The sequence below is a fragment of the Dendrobates tinctorius genome, unplaced genomic scaffold (assembly GCF_039654945.1).
Source record: "Dendrobates tinctorius isolate UK_male_01 unplaced genomic scaffold, ASM3965494v1 ptg000089l, whole genome shotgun sequence".
Lineage (NCBI taxonomy): Eukaryota > Metazoa > Chordata > Amphibia > Anura > Dendrobatidae > Dendrobates > Dendrobates tinctorius.
In genome coordinates this window covers 17,112,179-17,132,548 of record NW_027361757.1, presented here as the reverse complement: position 1 = coordinate 17,132,548, position 20,370 = coordinate 17,112,179, and the positions used below count along the sequence as shown (strand labels likewise).

Below are 20,370 nucleotides of genomic sequence, written 5' to 3'. Positions count from 1 at the left end.
GTGGACGGAGCCACAGCAGTTCCTCTAGGTCAAAGGATCCTCCCGCAGCCCCCCATGATCCGGTACCTGTCCTCATCTGCAAGGGTAAGAGATCTGCGAGAATGTACCCTGATGCAGTGTCCCCTTATGTGTTTGATTCTCAGGGGAAGAAGGCCACAGGGAAGCAGAAGCACAAGGAATGTGCCCTCTGTAGTTGCCCCTTACCAGATGGCCACCCCAAGAGATTGTGTTAGTCTTGCGTGAGACAGACGGTAGGGACGGAGATGAGAGGTAGAACGTGAGTGGAGTATCAGACTCTTACACTCTTTCCTATTTATACAGGTAGCGGAAGAAGCTCCAAGCTTCGCTACAGACCTGAGGCAATTAATCAGGACTGAAATAAAAGCCCTATCAAAAGAAGGTTCTTCTAAAAGAAGACGAGCTAGTGTTTCAGGCTCAGAGTCTTCAGTCGGCCCTAGGAAGGAAGATATCTCCTCAGAGTCCTCGGCCTCCTCTTCTTCTTCCGAAGAGGATTCCAGCCGGTTCTGCTTTCCCTTGGACCAAATGGATAAATTAATTAAAACCATAAGGTCAACCATGGGGGTAGAAGAAAAAAAGACAGAACTGTCTGCTCAGGACATTATGTTCGGGGGTCTAGACCCCAGAAAACAAAGGACTTTTCCACTAAACGAAAAAGTCCAGAGCCTGATTGACGGGGAGTGGAAAAAAACGGAAAAGGGGTTCTATGCCGCCCGCTTTCAAACGTAGATACCCCTTTGAGGACCCAATAGTAAGTCGATGGGATAAGGCCCCCAAGCTGGATGCAGCGGTAGCTAAAGCCTCAAAAAAGTCATCTATACCCTTCGACGATATGGCCTCCCTTAAAGGCCCCCTAGATAAAAATGCAGATTCCTTTTTAAAGGGCACATGGGAGATGTCAGCAGGCGCCCTAAGGCCAGCAATAGCAGCCACGTGCGCAGCCAGATCCATGATGGTCTGGCTGGATCAATTGGACTCTCAGCTAAAGGATGGAACCTCGCGAGCCTCCATCCGTAAGTCTCTACCAATTATCCAGAATAGAGTTGAGCGACTTTTGGTTTTTTAGGGTCGCGTTTCGTTTCGTGAAACCCGACTTTTCCAAAAGTCGGGTCGAGCAAGATCGTCCGATTATAGGGAAAAGTCGGGGTCGTCCCGAAACACGAAACCCAATGTAAGTCAATGGGGAATAAAAGTCGGCAGTGAGAGGAGGACAGGAAACACACCTACAGTGCCCATTTGAATGCCAAAAGCATCAATTCTTCTTACTTAAGCTTGTCAACCTTAATTAACTTCATAATACAAGTTACGCACTGAAAAATGGGGGTTATTTGGCTAAAGTTGTGGGGGGGGAGGGCTGGCTGCAGGTTTTCATGTGCCCTGGGCGAAAGAGCGCCCCTTTAACACATACCACAACTCATCATGCTCCGATACGGCAGATAAATAGCGGTATAGTACAATGAAAAATACCTCACTTTTTACATCTCATGACGAGGCCCATCTATTTCTCCATACAGAATCATTGGTCCCATATAATGTTTGAAACAGTATATGATGAGCTCCACATAATGCTACAGTATATGTTGGTCCCCATGGATGAAGCTCCACTGTCTTATGGGCCCAAATAATGCTCCAAACATAATGGGCCCCATTTCTAATGCTCTAGTGTATAATGGGCCCTGTAAATGCTGCTCCAGTGTCTGATGTCCACCTTTGGAATGTTCCAGTGTATGGTGGGCCCCATCTATCATTCTCCAGAGTATAGTGCTCCCCAAAAATTGCTGTCCCAACATAGAAAACAATCAAATAAGTCTCCTCGCTAGGGAATCCCTGTACTTGTCTGGACAGGTGCTGTAGCTTGCTTAACAGCTCGCCAGCCGTTCTCACGCCCAGTATGGATTGCACGTGATTGCACAAAGGTTAGAAAGGGTACCGTATCCCCGGATAACGTATGGATAGCGTACACATTCAAAATATGTCTCAGGAGGCAGGCTCAGACGGTGTCAGGCACAGTATGGATTGCACGTGATTGCACAAAGGTTAGAAAGGGTACCGTATCCCCGGATAACATGTATGGATAGCGTACACATTCAAAATATGTCTCAGGAGGCAGGCTCAGACGGTGTTAGGCCCAGTATGGATTGCACGTGATTGCACAAAGGTTAGAAAGGGTACCGTATCCCCGGATAACATGTATGGATAGCGTACACATTCAAAATATATGTCTCAGGAGGCAGGCTCAGACGGTGTCAGGCCCAGTATGGATTGCACGTGATTGCACAAAGGTTAGAAAGGGTACCGTATCCCTGGATAACATGTATGGATAGCGTACACATTCAAAATATATGTCTCAGGAGGCAGGCTCAGACGGTGTCAGGCCCAGTATGGATTGCACGTGATTGCACAAAGGTTAGAAAGGGTACCGTATCCCCGGATAACATGTATGGATAGCGTACACATTCAAAATATATGTCTCAGGAGGCAGGCTCAGACGGTGTCAGGCACAGTATGGATTTGACGGCCCAGATTACACAGCGGAGGAGCAGGGAGAGGTAAAGATTGCAAATGCTGGGGCCCTGCCCAAGCAAGGGGGGCCCACTCGTGGGCGTCGGTACTGGCACTGGGCCCCTCATAGTACAGCGGTGTGTCTGACTGCGGGTGTGCACCACCACCACCGGCAGAGACACTTGATTGCACTATGAGGGACCCTGTGCCAGTGCCCGCGCCCAAGAGTCGGCCTACCCACCTGTCCAGGGCAACGGCACTTGCACGGTGTCGTGCGGTAGGTGGTGACCCCGGCCATGGGGGGGGAGGCAGCACAGTTAGGGAGTTTTAGAAAGTGGCATATGTTGATGTTGGACATTCAGCTGATGCAAAAGGCGAAATAGGTGAAGTACCAGGAAGAGGTGGACCAAAGCAAGCCATTTTTCTGTCACCCTATGTGTCATCAGGGGAAGGTGGGACAAAATCTTTGGAAACCCATGCGTGGTTCATTTTAATGAAGGTTAGATCATCCACATTTTGGGTTGACAGACGGGTCCTTTTTTCTGTAAAGATTGATCCAGCTGCACTGAAGACTCTTTCCGATAGCACACTTGCAGCTGGGCAAGCGAGCTCCTGTAAGGCATATTGGGCCAATTCAGGCCAGGTGTCCAGTTTAGCGGCCCAATAGTCAAAGGGAAATGACCTGTGTGGGAGAACATCGATATGGGAGGAAAAGTAGTTTGTAACCATAGTTGACAACTGCTGTCTCCTGTCACTTTCCATCGATGCAGTATTACCAGTTGTGTGAGCGGTATTTGAAAAATCAGTCCACAACATTGTCATGAAACCCCTGTCTCCAACGCCACTTCTGCTGTGTGCACCACGAACACCTCTGCCAAGCTGCCCCCGGCCCGTACGGCTCGTGTGAGAACCATCACCGCTGCTGTGTGCTGGGAATGCCTCAAGCAACCGATTTACCAGAGTTGCTTGTTTATTAGCCAATATTAGGTCAAGGTTCTCCTGTGGCATGATGTTTTGTAATTTGCCTTTATAGCGTGGATCCAGGATGCTGGCCAACCAGTAGTCGTCATCGTTCATCATTTTGGCAATGCGGGGGTCCCTTTTTAGGATCTGCAAGGCATAATCTGACGTGGGCCAATGTTCCCGGTGTCAATGATGCACTGCGAGTGCTGGGTGGAGGAGCACTTTCTGGCAAATCCACATCCCTCCAGTCACGCACAAACCCTGTACCAGACCTTGCCACGCCAACATTTTCACTTGCCCCACGAGATGCATCCTCCTCCCCTAAGTAATCATCCCCATCATCCTCCACCTCGTCCAGGAGAGGTCCCTGAGCAGACAATGGCTGAATGTCATCAAGGATTCCCTCCTCCTCTTCCTCCTCATCAACATTGGCTGCAGACGCCTGCTCCTTAAGGTGCGTCAAAGTTTGCATGAGCAGACGCATAAGTGGGATGCTCATGCTTAGGATGGCGTCGTCTGCGCTTACCAGCCGTGTGCATTCCTCAAAACACAGAAGGACTTTACAAAGGTCTTTCAGCTTCGACCACTGCACGCCTGTCAACTCCATGTCTGCTCTCAAAGTGCCTGGCCGTGTATCCTCCCACAAATGCATTATGGCCTGCCTCTGCTCGCACAGCCGCTCCACCATGTGCAGGGTGGAGTTCCACCTTGTTGCAATGTCGATAATGAGGCGGTGGTTGGGAAGGTGGAGCAATCGCTGCAGCTTCTGCATACGAACGGAGTGTACAGGCGACCGGCGGATGTGCGCGCACAGTCTTCGCACCTTCTGGAGCAGCGCTGTTAACTCCGGATAATTTTTGAGGAAGCACTGCACCACCAGGTTCAAGGTGTGAGCCAAGCAAGGTATGTGGCTGAGTTTTGAAAGGGCTATGGCTGCCACAAAATTACGGCCGTTATCACTAACTACCTTGCCTGCCTCAAGATGTACACTGCCCAGCCATGACTCAGTTTGTCGCTTCAAGTACTCGGCCAGCACCTTGGCGGTGTGTCTGTCGCCCAAACACATCATCTGCAACACAGCCTGCTGACGCTTTCCACTAGCTGCTCGATAGGGGGACACATCGTGTGCAACAGTGGCAGCTGCAGATGGAGTGCTCGTACGACTGCGCTCTGTGGACAAGCTTTCGCTTCTGGAGGAGGAGGAGGAGGAGGGTCGAACGCCTACAGCCAACTGTTTCCTATACCGTGGGCTAGGCAGCACTGTCCCACCACCGCTGTCCCCTGTGGACCCTGCATCCACCACATTAACCCAGTGCACAGTGATGGACACGTAACGGCCCTGGCCATGCCGACTGGACCATGCATCAGTTGTGAGGTGCACCTTTCCGCTCACTGACTGCTTGAGTGCATGGACAATGCGGTCTTTCACATGATGGTGGAGGGCTGGGATGGCTTTGCGAGAGAAGTGGCGACTGGGTAGGTCATAGCGTGGTACTGCATAGGCCATGAGTTCGCGGAAAGCTGTGCTTTCCACCAACCGAAAGGGCATCATCTCATACGAGATTAGTTTGGCAATGTGGGCGTTCAAACCCAGTGTACGCGGATGAGAGACTGAGTACTTTCTTGACCTACTCATAGTGTCTGGGAGGGTGAGCTGGACTTGAGAGCTGCATATGGTGGAAGTAGCGGTGGACAGGGCGGACTGAGAGAGGGTTGATGATGGTGATGGAGTTGGTGTTCTTTCTGATGGCCTAGAATCAGTCTTTCGTTGATATAACAGTGGGATTCCCTGACTGCTGTGGTCTTGCAACGACACCTCAACATTTGCTGCTGTGCTAACCGGTGGGCTTACAGTGGGGGAAACAATGTAGCGTTGCTGACTACCTTCGTTGTGATCAGTTGCACATGTGGCACTTGAGGTTTGGTGTTGTGTCCACGCTTGCAAGTGCATGCTGGTTGAATGTCTAAGCATTCAACTGGTATTCAAATTTTTCAGATTTTTCCCTCGGCTAAAGGTCTTTGCGCACTTCTTACAGATAACCTTGGCCTGATCATGAGGATTTTGTTCAAAAAAGTGCCACACTGCACTCTTCCTACTTTGGCAGACATTTTGCGGCCTAGCACGCTGTGATCTTTTGACCCTCTGGACAAGCTGTCCAGCAACTCTTTTGATGTTTGGAACCTGTCTTTGGAGTGCTCCGGGCCTGCCAGATAACAGCTGTTGCGATGTCGATGTCTGCTGTGGATGCTCCTCATCTGAGCTATTGGAAGCAGCACCCTCTTCCCCCAATGGATGCCAATCTGGGTCAACAACTGGGTCATCCATCACCTCCTCTTCTATGTCATGTGCACCTTTCTCTGTGTCACCGTGTATGGTGGTATAGTGTGCGGGAAGGGGCACCTGAGTCTCATCAGGGTCAAAATCTGGCTCTGTACACTGCGAGGACAATGTAGTGCTCTGAGTGAATGTACCAGCAGAATCATCCATCAGCGGCTGTGCATCAGTGCACTCCATGTCAGATTCATCTTGGCCTGGGTAATTCACCATTTCACTTGATAATCCAGGCATGGTATGTGAAAACGGCTCCATGGAGTAATCAGTAGTATGGCCTGCGTCATCCTTCAATCTTGGTTGGGGTGAAGGACACAAGGAAAGGTGTGGTTCATGAACATGAGCCTCCAATGACGACTCAGTGCTTTTACTTTTTACAACTGAAGAAGAGGAGGCGATAGAGCTGGAGGCTGAGTCAGCAATGTAAGACAAAACTTTTTCCTGATGCTCTGCCTTTAAAAGCGGTTTTCCAACTCCTAGAAAACTAAGCGTTCGAGGTCTTATGTAGCCAGACGATGACGCAGGGTCAGCACCTCCTGCATTCGGTCCTATTTTGCTCTTGCCACTACCATCAGATCCACCACCAACACCATCATTACCAGCTGCCAACCCCCGCCCAATTCCACGGCCTCTTCCACCAGCCTTCCTCATTTTTGGTAGAAATGTAGACAAAATCCAACAAACTATATAGTAATGTAAAACAAGGTACAAGGTGTCTATAGGACAGGGGAGATTTAGAATTTCTGCACACACTTGTGGACAGTGGACACTTTTGGATTGTGTGAGGCCCACTGATATCTGAGCGCTATGTGACAGGCTCGATGGCACAGCTGCCTGTGACCAAAGTGACGAGAAGATAATGGAGATTTTGAATCTCTGCGCACACTTTTGGACACTGGACACTTGTGGATTGTGTGAGGCCCACTGATATCTGAGCGCTATGTGACAGGCTCGATGGCACAGCTGTGACAAAAGTGACTAGAGGATAAGGGAGATTGGATTGCTTTTAAAAAAGCAGTTTGCGGAGCAGTGGGTAAACAGCAATGCCAGCGTGTCAGGAAGCCTTAAAAGGCAGCCCAACAACCAACACCACTGATACACCACAATATAGCCTCCCCTTGCACTGCACACACAGTGACTTGTGTGTTGTGCAGGCCAAATCGCTAGCAGCAGAAGCAGTTTTTTTGTCTTCTTCCCTGCCTAACGCTCTCCCTACAGAATCAGCAGCAACCTCTCCCTATACTAAGATCGGCAGAAGTAAGATGGCGGTCGGCGTGCACGCCCTTTTATACCCCCTGTGACGCCCACCAAAGCAAGCCAATCACTTGCATGCCCTTCTGAAAGATGATGGTGACCCGTGCCTAGGTCATCACGTTGCCCACAGTGTCCGTGGATCCTGATTGGCTGAAAAAGAGCGCAAAACAAACTTTTGAAACGCGACTTTGGCGCGTAAGTCGCCGACCTCGTGGCCGACCTCATCCTAGGGTCGGGTTTCGTTTCATGAAACCCGACTTTGCCAAAAGTTGGCGACTTTTGAATTTTTTTCGACCCGTTTCGCTCAACTCTAATCCAGAATGCTGCTGCCTTTCTGGCAGATGCCTCGGCGGACTCAGTAAGAATGGCGACTAGGTCTGCAAGCTTGTCTAATTCGGCCCGAAGAGCCCTCTGGTTAAAATGCTGGCCGGGAGATATCCAAGCCAGGTCCCGTCTCTGTTCTATCCCCTGTGAGGGTGAATACTTGTTCGGCCCCGTCCTAGACGAACTGTTAGAGAAGGCCGAGGATGAGAAAAAGAAATTTCCGAGTCTGCCGAATACATCCTGGAGACGTCCCTTTTCTAGGAAAGGGTATTCCCGCAGGAGACAGGCCAGAGATCAGAACAGATGTGACAACAAAAAAACCAGAGGTACGGGCTTCATGTATGGAGGAGGGGGGCGCCAAGAAGGTCCATCACGGGATAATAAGAAGCCGCCCCAATGACTAGTGGCTCCGGTAGGAGGAAGATTATCTGCCTTCTACCCGGCCTGGGCCAAAATCTCGAATAGTAGCTGGATACTGGGGGTGATAGCTACAGGACTGCACCTAGAGTTCGCCTGCGTTCCCCAAGATCGGTTCAAGGTAACTCCACTCAAATCTTCCCCGCTAGAACAAGCTGCCCTGGAGACCGAGGTCCTCGATCTGCTGGACAAAAAAGTCCTGACGAGAGTTCCAGAGGAAGAGAGGGGGAAAGGCTTCTATTCCCCCCTGTTCTTGGTCCGTAAACCGGACGACTCATTTAGGGCTATATTTAACCTCAAAGCCCTCAATAAATTCCTGGTTGTACGTCCATTTAAAATGGAAACAATCAACACCGCAATAAAGATGCTGTTTCAAAACTGCTTCATGGTGGTCCTAGATCTGAAAGACGCTTACTATCATATACCCATAGGTCTAGCACACCAATCTTTCCTTAGACTGGCGGTTCAGTTGGATGGGTCAATCCAGCACTTCCAGTACGCGGCCCTACCCTTCGGGGTGGCGGTTGCGCCTCGAGTATTCACCAAGGTGATGGCAGAAGTGATGGCCCATCTGCGCGAGCTAAACATTCTAGTCGTCCCCTATTTAGATGACCTCCTTATAATAGGCAGTTCAGCCGAACAGTGTTTAGAACAGTTACAGAAAACAACGGCGGCTCTAGAGCGGTTGGGATCGCTACTTAATATCAAAAAATCCCGTTTGCAGCCATTAAAAATTCAACAATTTCTAGGCCTAACCCTAGATTCAAAAAAGCAGGAATGCCGCCTGCCCCCAGAGAAGCTGCTGCACCTGCATGACCGGGTCCTGAACGCCTCCAACCCCTCCATGTCCCTCAGGAAAGCCATGTCCCTGTTGGGTTCCCTCTCATCCTGCATTCCCGCAGTCCAGTGGGCTCAAGTTCATACGAGAACTCTACAGGGCGAAGTTTTATGGTATCAGAGGATTCTTGGGGGTAACTTAGAAGGTCGACTGACCTTATCTAGAAACACAATAGAGTCCCTGGAATGGTGGCTAGAAAGAAATAACTTGTCTAGAGGGGTCCCTTGGGAGTATAACATTACCCGCGTGGTCACCACGGATGCAAGTCCTTCCGGTTGGGGGGCACATATGGAAGAAATTCTGGTCCAGGGCCTATGGGAACGAGATCAGATACAAATGTCTTCTAATTTGAAAGAATTAACAGCGGTAGTACTCGCAGCTAAAGAGCTCCTTATGTATCTACAGGGCCATCACGTACGAGTTCTATCGGACAATCGAGTGGCCGTGGCCTATATCAACCACCAAGGCGGAACTCGATCCAGAACTCTGATGAAGGTGGCAGGACAGTTGTTCCAGCTAGCAGAGCGTCATTTTTTATCTCTCACGGCTCTTCACATAAGAGGGAAAGAGAACATCGCGGCAGATTTCCTAAGCCGCAATCTGTTAAAACAAGGAGAGTGGGCCTTAAACACCTCCATTTTCGTTCAGATTGTCCAGAGATGGGGTCAGCCAGAGGTGGATCTATTCGCCACCAAGGAGAACTCGAAAACGACACAGTTTTGCTCCCTAAACCCCAGGGAGACTCCTCTGGCAGTAGATGCGCTTCTGATAAAATGGGACTTCAGGCTAGCCTACGCCTTTCCTCCCCTATCTCTACTTCCTCTAGTGCTGAGGAAGATCAGGAAAGACAGAGCAAGGGTCATAGTCATCGCCCCATTCTGGCCCAGAAGAGCATGGTTTTCGAACCTCAGGATCATGTCGGTAGACGATCCTTGGGTTCTCCCGGACCTTCTGTCCCAGGGCCCAGTCTTCCACCCTCAGGTGGCTGGCCTACATCTCACAGCGTGGAATTTGAGCGGTCACTGCTAGAAAGTAAAGGCTTCTCTCCAGACCTAATTGACACTCTACTAAAAAGTAGGAAAGTAGTAACAACTAAGATTTACGTCAGAATTTGGGAAAGGTTCCTCGAAAGCTCAAATGTAAATACTGGTGATTCCGTCCCCATAGGCCAGATCTTGGAATTTTTACAAAAAGGGCTGGACTTGGGTCTCTCCACCAGTACCCTTAAAGTACAGGTATCCGCCTTAGGGGCCCTCTTTAGCTGCAACATCGCGGCTAATTATTGGGTCAAAAGATTTATCAAAGCAGCGAGTAGATCCAGACCAATAGTAAAGAATAGACTCACGCCATGGGATTTGAACCTAGTCCTCACAGCTATGACAGAAGCGCCATTTGAACCCATCCCGTCGGCCTCTATTAGGAGCCTGTCCCTCAAAATAGCTTTCCTAATAGCCATAACGTCAGCCCGTAGGGTAAGCGACATTCAGGCATTGTCTAGGCGCCCACCTTTTCTTCAGGTAAAGGAGGATAGGGTAATACTTAGACCCGACCCAGCGTATTTACCAAAAGTAGCCTCCAGCTTTCATAGGTCGCAGGAAGTAGTCCTTCCATCCTTCCTCCCTAAACCAACTAATGAGAAAGAGGAGAAGCTACACACTTTAGATGTTAGGAGATGCCTCTTGGAGTATCTAGCGGCTACCGATCCCTGGAAGAAAGACAATGCTCTCTTTGTCTCCTACCAAGGCCCTAGGAAAGGTCTTAGGGTGTCCAAAAGTACTCTAGCCAGGTGGATTAGAGAAGCAATCTCGTTAGCTTATGCCTCAAAAGGTAGAGTAGCTCCGGAGAAATTGAAGGCGCATTCCACCAGAGCCGTGGCAACCTCGTGGGCCGAGAGGTCGGAAGTCTCCATCGACCAGATTTGTAAGGCGGCCACTTGGTCCTCTCCGAACACTTTTTATAGTCATTATAGACTAGACTTGGGTGCCTCTGCAGACCTCTCCTTCGGTATCAGGGTTCTGCAGGCTGTAGTCCCCCCCTAAAGTAGTGATTACTCTCTGTAATTCTCTCAGGTGGTGCTGTCATGGACGACCGAATAAAGTCTTATTTACTCACCGGTTAACGGTATTTTTCGGAGTCCATGACAGCACCCATAGATTCCCTTCCCTTAGTTAATTTGGGTGTGCACGTCTTCCCTTTGTACATATCCACGGGTGATAAAGATTTAAGTGTTGATATTGTTGTACATATAATTATGCATTAACCTTGGAGGTCCTCTTTTTATACTCTGTAATCCAACTGATGCGTGGGAGAGGTGCCGCCCTTTTGTATCTGTAGGTTTTCCTGTTCCTAAGAAGGGCGGATCCCCTCTCTCAGGTGGTGCTGTCATGGACTCCGAAAAATACCGTTAACCGGTGAGTAACTAAGACTTTTTTTTTTTTAAATTGGCGATTGCATGCGTCTGAACCTTTGCCCACTGCGATGCACAATGGCTGCACTATTTGTTTTCAAAACCTTGTGGCCATTAGACGTCTCAGTAGGATGCGCCTCAGATGCTGTGGCTGGCGGCATACATATGCAATCACTCTTTAGGATTGTGTGTATGCGCGCGCCCTTGAGCTTATGCTATATAAGAAAAACCTAATGATGCCGTTTGCAGGCTAAATTTGTTATTTAGACTCTTTGGATATATGCTTGATCACTTACTAATATGATTTATCACAGGGTTATATATTATCTTTTATTTTTTTTATATGTAGGACTTGATTAAAGATTTGAAGTCTGAACTGAGCGGCCATGTTGAGGAACTCATCATCGCACTCTTTATGCCTCCAACATATTATGATGCCTGGAGCTTGCACAATGCCATGAAGGTAATGCTACATGTTACACTTGTAGTACAATGGCTTTTGGAAAAAGGCAAATGTCACAGTGCACATGGCAGAGTAAATGTTGCTGTGTAAGTGACTCTCTCATGTGACTGCACATGTATGACACCATTATCCGGATACTGGCTGTTTCCTATGTCTTCTGTGGTTTTAGTGATTACCCTCTTACTGAAATAAAGAACTAGTTTAAAAATAAGACCTTTTTACCCCTTAATGACCATGCACAATTCTTTTTTTCTTTTTTACTTCATACATGTGGCTTTAAGATGTCTAACATAATAAATGCACAACAGTTACACTTTAACCCCTTCATGCCGCAGCCCTTTCTCGTTTTCGCTCCACTTCTTCCCACAGTCATAACTTTTTTTTTTTTCTATATTTCCATCAATATGGCAATGTGAGGGCTTGTTTTTTGCGAGATAAGTTGTACTTTTGAACAACACTATTGGTTTTACCATATTGTGTACTCAAAAACTTTTTTTGGATATTTTTTTTTTTTTTTTTTACCATGTTCACCAAATGCTAAACTGACCTGCTATTATGATTCTCCAGGTCATTACGAGTTCATTGACACCAAACATGTCTAGGTTCTTTTTCATTTAAGTGATGGGGGGGGAAAAAAAAGAAAAAGACAAACTTTTGTTTTTTAAAAAAAATAAAAAAATTTGCACCATTTTCCGATGCCTGTATAGCATCTCCATTTTTCGTGATCTCGGGTTGGGTGGTGGCTTACTTTTTTGTGTGCCGAGCTGATGTTTTTAATGATACCATTTTGATGCAGATACGATCTTTTGACCACCAGTTAATGCATTTTAATGCAATATTGCGGTGACCAAAAAAACTTAATTCTGTTTTGACTTTTTTCTCGCTACGGTGTTTAGCATTCATGTGTTTTTTTTTTTGTTTTTTTTTTTTTATCAGGTGATTCTGAATGCGGCGATACCAAATGTGTTAGTTTTAATTTGATTGGTGTGAAAGGGGGGTGATTTGAACTTTTATATATTATATTTTTTTTTTTTTTTTTTTAATATTTTTAAACATTTTTTTAACTTTTGCCATGCTTCAATAGACTAGAAGCTACCATAACCCAATTGGCTCTACGACATAGAGGCGATGATCAGATCACCTGTATGTAGTAGATTTACTGACTTGCAATGAGCGCCGACCACCGGGTGGCTCTTCTAGCAATCCGGCAGTGACAACCATAGAGGTCTCCAGGAGACCTTTGGTTGTCACGTCAACCCACCAATGACACGCGATCACGTCACCAGTGGGTGGATTTGCGTCCCGATGGCTGGAAGCGTGCGTTAAATGGCGCTGTCAAAGTTTTATAGCGGCATTTAACGGGTTAATAGCCGCAGGTGGATCGGAGCCCACATCAAAAGAGGGGAACACGACATGAGCTGTACTAATACAGCGCATGTCATGAAGCAGTTAAAGCACCACTTCAGCAGGGTTTTCCCCTTTATTGCAGAGCAGGAGTGGTGCTACTAACTAAAGTTCCCTGTCCCCAGTATTATACTTACAGCCTGTCTTCATCTTTTATAACTGCTCCAGTCATCTTCTGTAGGTTGTGACCTGGACGATGCAGAAGTCACAGCTCAGTATAAGGCCGGGGTCACACTTGCGAGAAACTCGCACGAGTCTTGCATCTCAATACCCTGCACTGCCGCCGGCACTCGGGACCGGAGTGCTCAGCTGCATAGAAATACATGCAGCCACACACTTCGGTCCCGAGTACCGGCGGCAGTGCAGGGTATTGAGGTGCGAGTTTCTCGCAAGTGTAACCAAGGCCTAAGTCTGAGGGCCAGAACAAGGCCCAGCACAAGGCTCTCGTAGACTTACACTGAGAGATTGTGACCGGTACCTCTGACATCCGGCCAGTGAGTTGTAGCAGTCACAAGATGTGGGTATGGCACCGGGAAGAGCTGAAGACAGAGGTTGGTAAGTATAACACTAGGATAAGGGAACTTAGATTAGTAGCACCACTCCAGAACTGAAATGAACAAAACACTAGTGGTGCATTAAAATGTTGCTACGTGCGATTTGTGTGTTCTTCATGATCATCTCTTGTAGGCATTGTAAAAGTAACAATGTGTTTTATTGTATTTGTAATTATTCTTTGTTTTTATTCTAGGGAGCAGGAACGAAGGAAGGTGTGCTCATTGAGATCTTGTGCAGCAGGACAAATAGTGAAATCCGGAACATTGTTGCATGTTACAAGTCAGAGTTTGGGCGAGACATTGAGAAGGATGTGCGATCTGATACCTCTGGTCATTTTGAGAGGCTTTTAGTGTCTATGTGCCAGGTCAGCTGAGTAACTCTCTCAATGCTTTGCTTTAAAGGGGTTGTCTCCTTGCACTTTTTTTTTCCTCTTGCATTAACTTGGAATCAGCAGGCCAGGTCACTTTGCTGCTCCACTTTCCCTCAGCATCTGGCAGTTACAAGACTCCCCTCACAGCTGCAATGTAATCCTGTGCTGATGTCACGTGCTGCAGTGCCCCCAAATGACTGCCATGTTGACGATACATCAGCACTAACATTCCTTTGCCCTAAGGCGTGGTTGGCAATGTATTCCAATGCATGCAGCCAGAAGGAGGATTCTGGGGAATATAAGAGATTAGGACCTCAATGGGGGGGGCAAAGCTTCCCTACTCTCCCAAGAGGAGCGCTGGGGCGGTTCAGAGGTATAGTTTTCAGCATGAGGTCCGATTATACAGATGAGACTCTGATCTGAGTGGCCTCAGTTTTCAGAGGTGGGGGGGGGGGGGAATTGTCAGTCTGTGAAAATTTAACTGCACTTGGAAGTCATTCATCGGTGCAGTCCGATGTTTTTCACAGATCCATGTACACTTGCATTACAAATTTTGATCAGAGTGTCGGACCCAAATTGGGCATGTTTACTATAATTTTTTTATTTTCCCTTGGACCACTCTGTCTGAAGTAAAAACCTAACAGTTGCACAGACCCATAGAATATAACAATTTAAGTTCAGGTGCACGAGCCTTAAAGCTTGGAACTACTGAAGCCCCACCACTGCTTTGGGAGGCGTTCGAGGAGGAGTCTTGGGACCATTGGCCTCAGGAAGTAATCTGTGCTATTGGACACCTTTTTGTTGTTTGTCATGAAATTAATCCAGCAGAGTGCTATGGTCTCAGCCTAACTTGTTTTGATCAATGTTCACACGTTGCATTTTTGCTTTTTTTTCTTTCTGCATGCAAAACCTGCTCTCTTGGCAGTAAAGAAGCTGCTTGCAAAAAGTCTGTTTTGCTGCTTTTTTCAGAATACCAAAGTTCAGCTTTGCTTCCACCACAGAAGCATGAACACAGGTCACCACATATAAACAATTTTTGGAAAAAAGGGCAATTTGCTCAAATTATTTAGTGGAAAAAGATGGTCTGAAAATAGTGACTATTCTGAACAAAAAAGTTAGTTAATGGAAAAATACACAATTATACAAATGTAACACTGGGGGGGATTTCAATTGGTCTTGGTTGGACATAGTTTACCTAAGACATTAGGAGAGCATTGAGTATGTAGGACACTGTTTACTTTTACACTTTGGCCAGCCCTTGCATTGATCAGGTATTGTTCAATTTCACACCTTGGTTGGACAGTGTTTACTGTCATCTCATCACTAATTTAATTAAATTGTACTAATCCTAACTGCTATTCTCGGGTAAGGAGACCAACATATTATGGTTTAAACTTGGGAAAATCACAAAAATAAATGTTTCACATCTTGCTGTACCTGCTTTTTATTCACTAAACGCAGCAAAACCTGATACCTGCTGCATTTTTGCACTTACTCATTGCTTTCTATGGGTGAAAAAACTGTGAAAGAAGTAAGAAGTGACATCCTACCGATTTTTGGAAATTTGCATCTTCAGTCAGGAAAAAACAATTTGTGCATGAGATTTCTGAAATCTCATAGCTTAAAATTTGTATAAAAAAACGCAATGTGAATGACTTGACCTTTCATGTTTTTAGTTTGTGATTTTTTTTTTTTTTTTTTTTTTTTTCTTTGCTTGATATTACATTAGTTGCCTTTTTCAAAATGATCTACTCTCTACCCTTAGGGAAATAGAGATGAAAGCCAGACTGTTAACGTGCAACAAGCTGAGCAAGATGCCCAGCGTCTTTACCAAGCTGGTGAAGGAAAAATGGGAACAGACGAGTCGTCCTTTAATTTGGTGCTGGCAAGTCGCAGCTTCCCACAGTTGAAGGCTGTGGCAGACGCTTACGCCAGAGTAAGTAAATTTTGTTTTTTGTCAGAGTTTTAATTGAATGATTTGCAAATACACTGATCAGGTAATCAGCAGGCTGGATTTTTGACTTTCCATTCTGTAACTTATTAGTGAAAAATAAATCAGGCATACTTTAAGTGCAGTTTGTTCTTGGGACTATCAGTTTAAACTTGACAAGTGAAAAAGGTAACACAAAGTATCAAGGAGGAAAAAAAGAAGTGAAAATTAGAACTCAAAGGTACTTGTTAAATTAATGGACAAAGTTTACCCTTGGCACAAATTATTATTTTTTTTTTTATAAAGCTAACTTCATGATCTGTTACAGATTTCAAAGCGTGACTTATTAAGTGCCATAGGAAGAGAATTCTCTGGACACATAGAAGATGGATTAAAAGCAATCGGTATGTAAAAATATCTAAGGTACTTTTATTGTAAATCCAGAAAAAAAAGTTACTCTTGATATGTGACAGATGCATGGAGGGTGATAAAACTGAAGTAAATAGTCGTTGCCTCTTCTGACACCATAGGGTAATAGTTGTAGGCATTGGCCTGTTATGATGCTTTTCCCTATCCCAAGGAAAAGTAGTTAAGGGGTTAACGACCAATGACTGGTATAGCAGATGATGATGCGAGAACGGTCACCTGCTCATGTGCTATATCAGTCATGGATTTAAACTGCCACTGAGTGAAAACACATGGTGACAGCTCTGTGCCGGTAGCAGTCACTGACAGCTGACCGGCACGGCTAGAGATGCAGGTACCATTTACAGCAGTCCCTGATCGGTTAGTGAATCTAAGTGGCGGTAAGTGGTGAAAGAGCAGCACTGCCCTGCACGATCACCGCCGGGAGCTCAGCATAGCGGACAGCTGAGCTTCTGTGGTAACAACCAGAATCTGTGCCGCCACTGTATCATTAACTCTCCAATTTGCTGTTATCGATGGAAACATTTGGAAGGTTGTGAGGGAGGAGGCTCCTTCTCTCACCCCTGTTGGCTCCTCTGTGACAAAATAATGGGGAGCTGATGGTTATCATGGCATCCAGAGGTCAATGTGCCAGGCATGGTGGCCTGTTAGACCCTTGCCATAGGCAGTGTTTAACAGGCGTTCTGCCAATGTAATCTCTACTGAAATGCATGAAACCAGTGATCAGTGTAATAAAAGTTTAGTCCCGCAGAGGGACCAAGTAACAAAAGTTAAGGAAAAAATGTAAAATTATTATACACAAAAACCCCACAAAATGACAAAATATTACACAATTAAATACATCTATTCATGTATACACAAAAAAAAAAATAATAAAGTACACATTTGGTATCACTGTGTCCTGAACACAGTAAAAAAAATAATTAGCAATAACTATTTTTCATCTTACCACCAAAAAAAGTAAATAAAAATGGTATAGCTGAAAACGTAATTTTATCCTGCAAAAAAACAAGCTTGCATACAGCTCTTATCAGCGGAGAGAGAAAAAAAGCTATAGCTCTTAGAATATAGTGATGACAAAAACAATATTTTTACTATAAAATGTGTTTATTGTATAGGAGTGACAAAACATTTAAAAAGTATGTATACATGTATGTGGTATCTCTGTAATCATACTGGCCCAAAGATTTCTGAATTGCTGGTTTCTGTTTTTTCTGCCTCCCAAAAATCAAAATAGAAACGATCAAAAAATATTATGTGCCTGAAAATGGTACCAATAAAAGCTCCATCTCGTCCTGCAAAAAATCAAGCACTTACATGACAGTCGGAAGACATAAAGAAAAATTATAGCGCTCAAAATATGGCTAGGCAAATTGGCAAAATAAAGTTCAGTGTGTGTGTGACAGTAGCCAAACAAAAACAAATGTATATCTGGTGTCGCTAATTGCACCGACCCAAAGAACAAAGCAGTCTAATCTCTTAAACCGCACGAGGAATGGCATAAAAAAAAATCTATATATAAAGCCAATTCTTCATCTGCTGCTTTTGTTCATTCTGCCTAAGATCGAAGTAAGGCTCAGCTCGCATTTATGCTGCAAAAAATACACAGCAGCACTCTGTAAGGGCCAAGATATATGCAAACACTGAAAACATGCAGCTTGACCTGTTCACAGTCAAGATCCGCCAATTATGTAAGTCTATGGAGGAAATAAAACTGATCCGCCTCATTTTTGGCGGATCCGTTTTTTTCAAAAATTGGCGGATTATGACTGACATGAAAAAACTGAAGTGTGAAAGAGGCCTAAGCCAAACCTCCAACTCCTCGATTTCCCTGACTTCCGAATCCCCAACTTGGCCTCACTACTGAGCATGTACAGAAAGTGCAGCACAGATTCATCTGCACTAAAAGCCGAGATCCTTACATCAGGAACAGAACAGACATTTATAGGACATTTCATTTTCCCAAATTCTTATGAAAACCTTTACAGCACATCTGCATTGTACTACTGTACCCAATTTATTAGATGTTTTAGGAGTCGGTCCATTTTATACCAACTCCGACGCCACAGCCCTAGTTGTTACAACCTCCTTCCTGACTCTGCACTCCTCCTCAGCCTAAGGGTGCTTTTAATTAGTGACTGTTCCTACCCGCCCATTTAAAATGATAAGTTTATAACATGAGAGAGGCATGTTTAGGAGGATAGGATCCATCAGGAGGAGGTCACCTCACCATGCTCACATGAAATGGCTAATTTATGTGCTAAGAACCTTTATTTTTTGTAAGTACATTTTACTCTGCAACAGTGTGGTTTAGATCTCATGTTTTCAGTGTTTGCATATATCTTATAGAGAGCTGCTGTGTCCATTTTTTTTTTTTGTATGTTATGAAATCATTTCAGCTTGCCTTGTTCACACTATATGAAGGTGCTGATCAAGCTTTTTGTCTTTTCACATTTATTCTGCATTTTATTCTGAGCGCTTGCATTGGGATTTCCTTTTAAATCTGTGAAATATGTGATTCAGACGGAACGCCGGTGGAAAATTCCTTATAATGAGGCAGATAGAGCTGCTCTGCACGGCTTCTGACCTGTGATAAAGCCAGTCCTAGAGTAACTCTGCTGTCTCATTAGTGAATGGATCCCTTTACTGGTAGCATCCCACCAAAAGAAATCCATCAAACTCTGCACTCCAAAATTCAAAGGTCGCCACGCAATGTGCCTACACCACAGTTGGTGTCCACGTTAGGCTCTCATCACTACAGTAATGCCAACTTGATTTACGGGGTGTATCTCCAGAAGCATGAGCTGGACGCAATGAAAATATGCCATTGTAGAGCCCATACGCTTTCACTTTGCAACATCCATTGTTGCTTCTTTCTGGAAAACAGTGAAAATCGTCACTACACTCTTAGATAAATTCCCAGTGGGGTGTAATTTCTAAATTGGTATCAATTGCAGGAGGTTTCTGCTCTTCTGGCACTTGGGGACTCTGCAAACTATTGTAAGAAAATCTGTGCTCCAAAAGTCATATCGCGCTCCGTCGCTCCTGAGTCTTAATCTATGTGCACATTGAGTATTGGCTTGCAGAAATTTCTGCAAGGTTTCTGCATCTCTTCCTAGGAAAAATGCATGTTTTTGCATGCATTTTTGTACAGCAATGAAGGCTTTTTTTGAGCTAAAGAAAGATATTTAACAAAAAAAAAAAATGATGTAATTTCTTGGTTCAACACCACCACCTTTTTCATGCTGATGCAGTGGCATAAGGGTAATGGGATTAGGGCTTGGTGTCAGCAGCTGTCATTGACGCCAAGTCCTAGGCTTAGTAATGAAAAGGTGTCACCCGGACACCCTCAATTACTAAGCAGAGAGATCGAGAAATAGAGAGACACACACACACACACTGTAGGAGCATTAACAGAACGAACTTACTTAGGCTGTAACCAAACAGCAACTGCTAATTTTAAAGAAATTTGTGTAGGCTCCCGCGTAACTTTAATAACCAGCAGAGGGAAAGCAGACGGCTGATGTTAATAATTTGGGAAGGAACCATTAGCCATAAAGGTTCCCAGACTATTAATATCAGCTCACATCTGTTTGCTTAGCCTTTACTGGCTACTTTACATGGGGTCCCCCTATAAAATCTAACCAGCAAAGGCTAGGAAGACAGCTGTGGGTTGATGTTAGTAGCCTAGGAAGCGGCCATGAATATTGGCCACCCCCCAGGCTAAAAACATCAGCTCTCAGCTGCCCCACTGCCCCAGAAATGGTGCATCTTATAGATGCGCCAATTCTGGCACTTAGCCTTGCCCTGTAGCAGTGGCAAATGGGGTTCATATTTGTGGGGTTGATGTCACCTTTGTATTGTCAGGTGACATCAAGTCCACAGGTTAGTAATGGAGAGGTGTCTACAAGACACCTATCCATTAGTAACCCCATAATGATACTGTATTTAAACAGACACCCAGAATAAAGTCCTTTATTTGAAATGACACTCAACCTTATTTAAAACACCGACCACCTAATCCACCGAAGCCAACATCTCATGCAATAAAAATAAAACCATAAACCACAATATTCCTCACCTGTCTGCGGAGAATATAATCCATAATGTCCCACGACGATCCCGATGACTATGAGAGCAGTCACTGATGTGACTGCTCTCAAAGAC

General features: G+C 45.5%; 1 protein-coding gene across 3 annotated transcripts in view; it reads left to right on the top strand.

Annotated features, from left to right (window-relative positions):
* The window catches only part of ANXA7 (annexin A7), a 91,357-nt gene that overhangs the window by 51,798 nt on the left and 19,189 nt on the right, over positions 1–20,370 (top strand). For all 3 annotated transcript variants that reach the window (XM_073585869.1, XM_073585870.1, XM_073585868.1), the window contains 4 exons: positions 11,405–11,518; positions 13,671–13,841; positions 15,613–15,783; positions 16,106–16,181. In XM_073585869.1, coding sequence (XP_073441970.1) covers positions 11,405–11,518; positions 13,671–13,841; positions 15,613–15,783; positions 16,106–16,181 — 532 coding nt within the window. The remainder of the gene's footprint in view (positions 1–11,404; positions 11,519–13,670; positions 13,842–15,612; positions 15,784–16,105; positions 16,182–20,370) is intronic.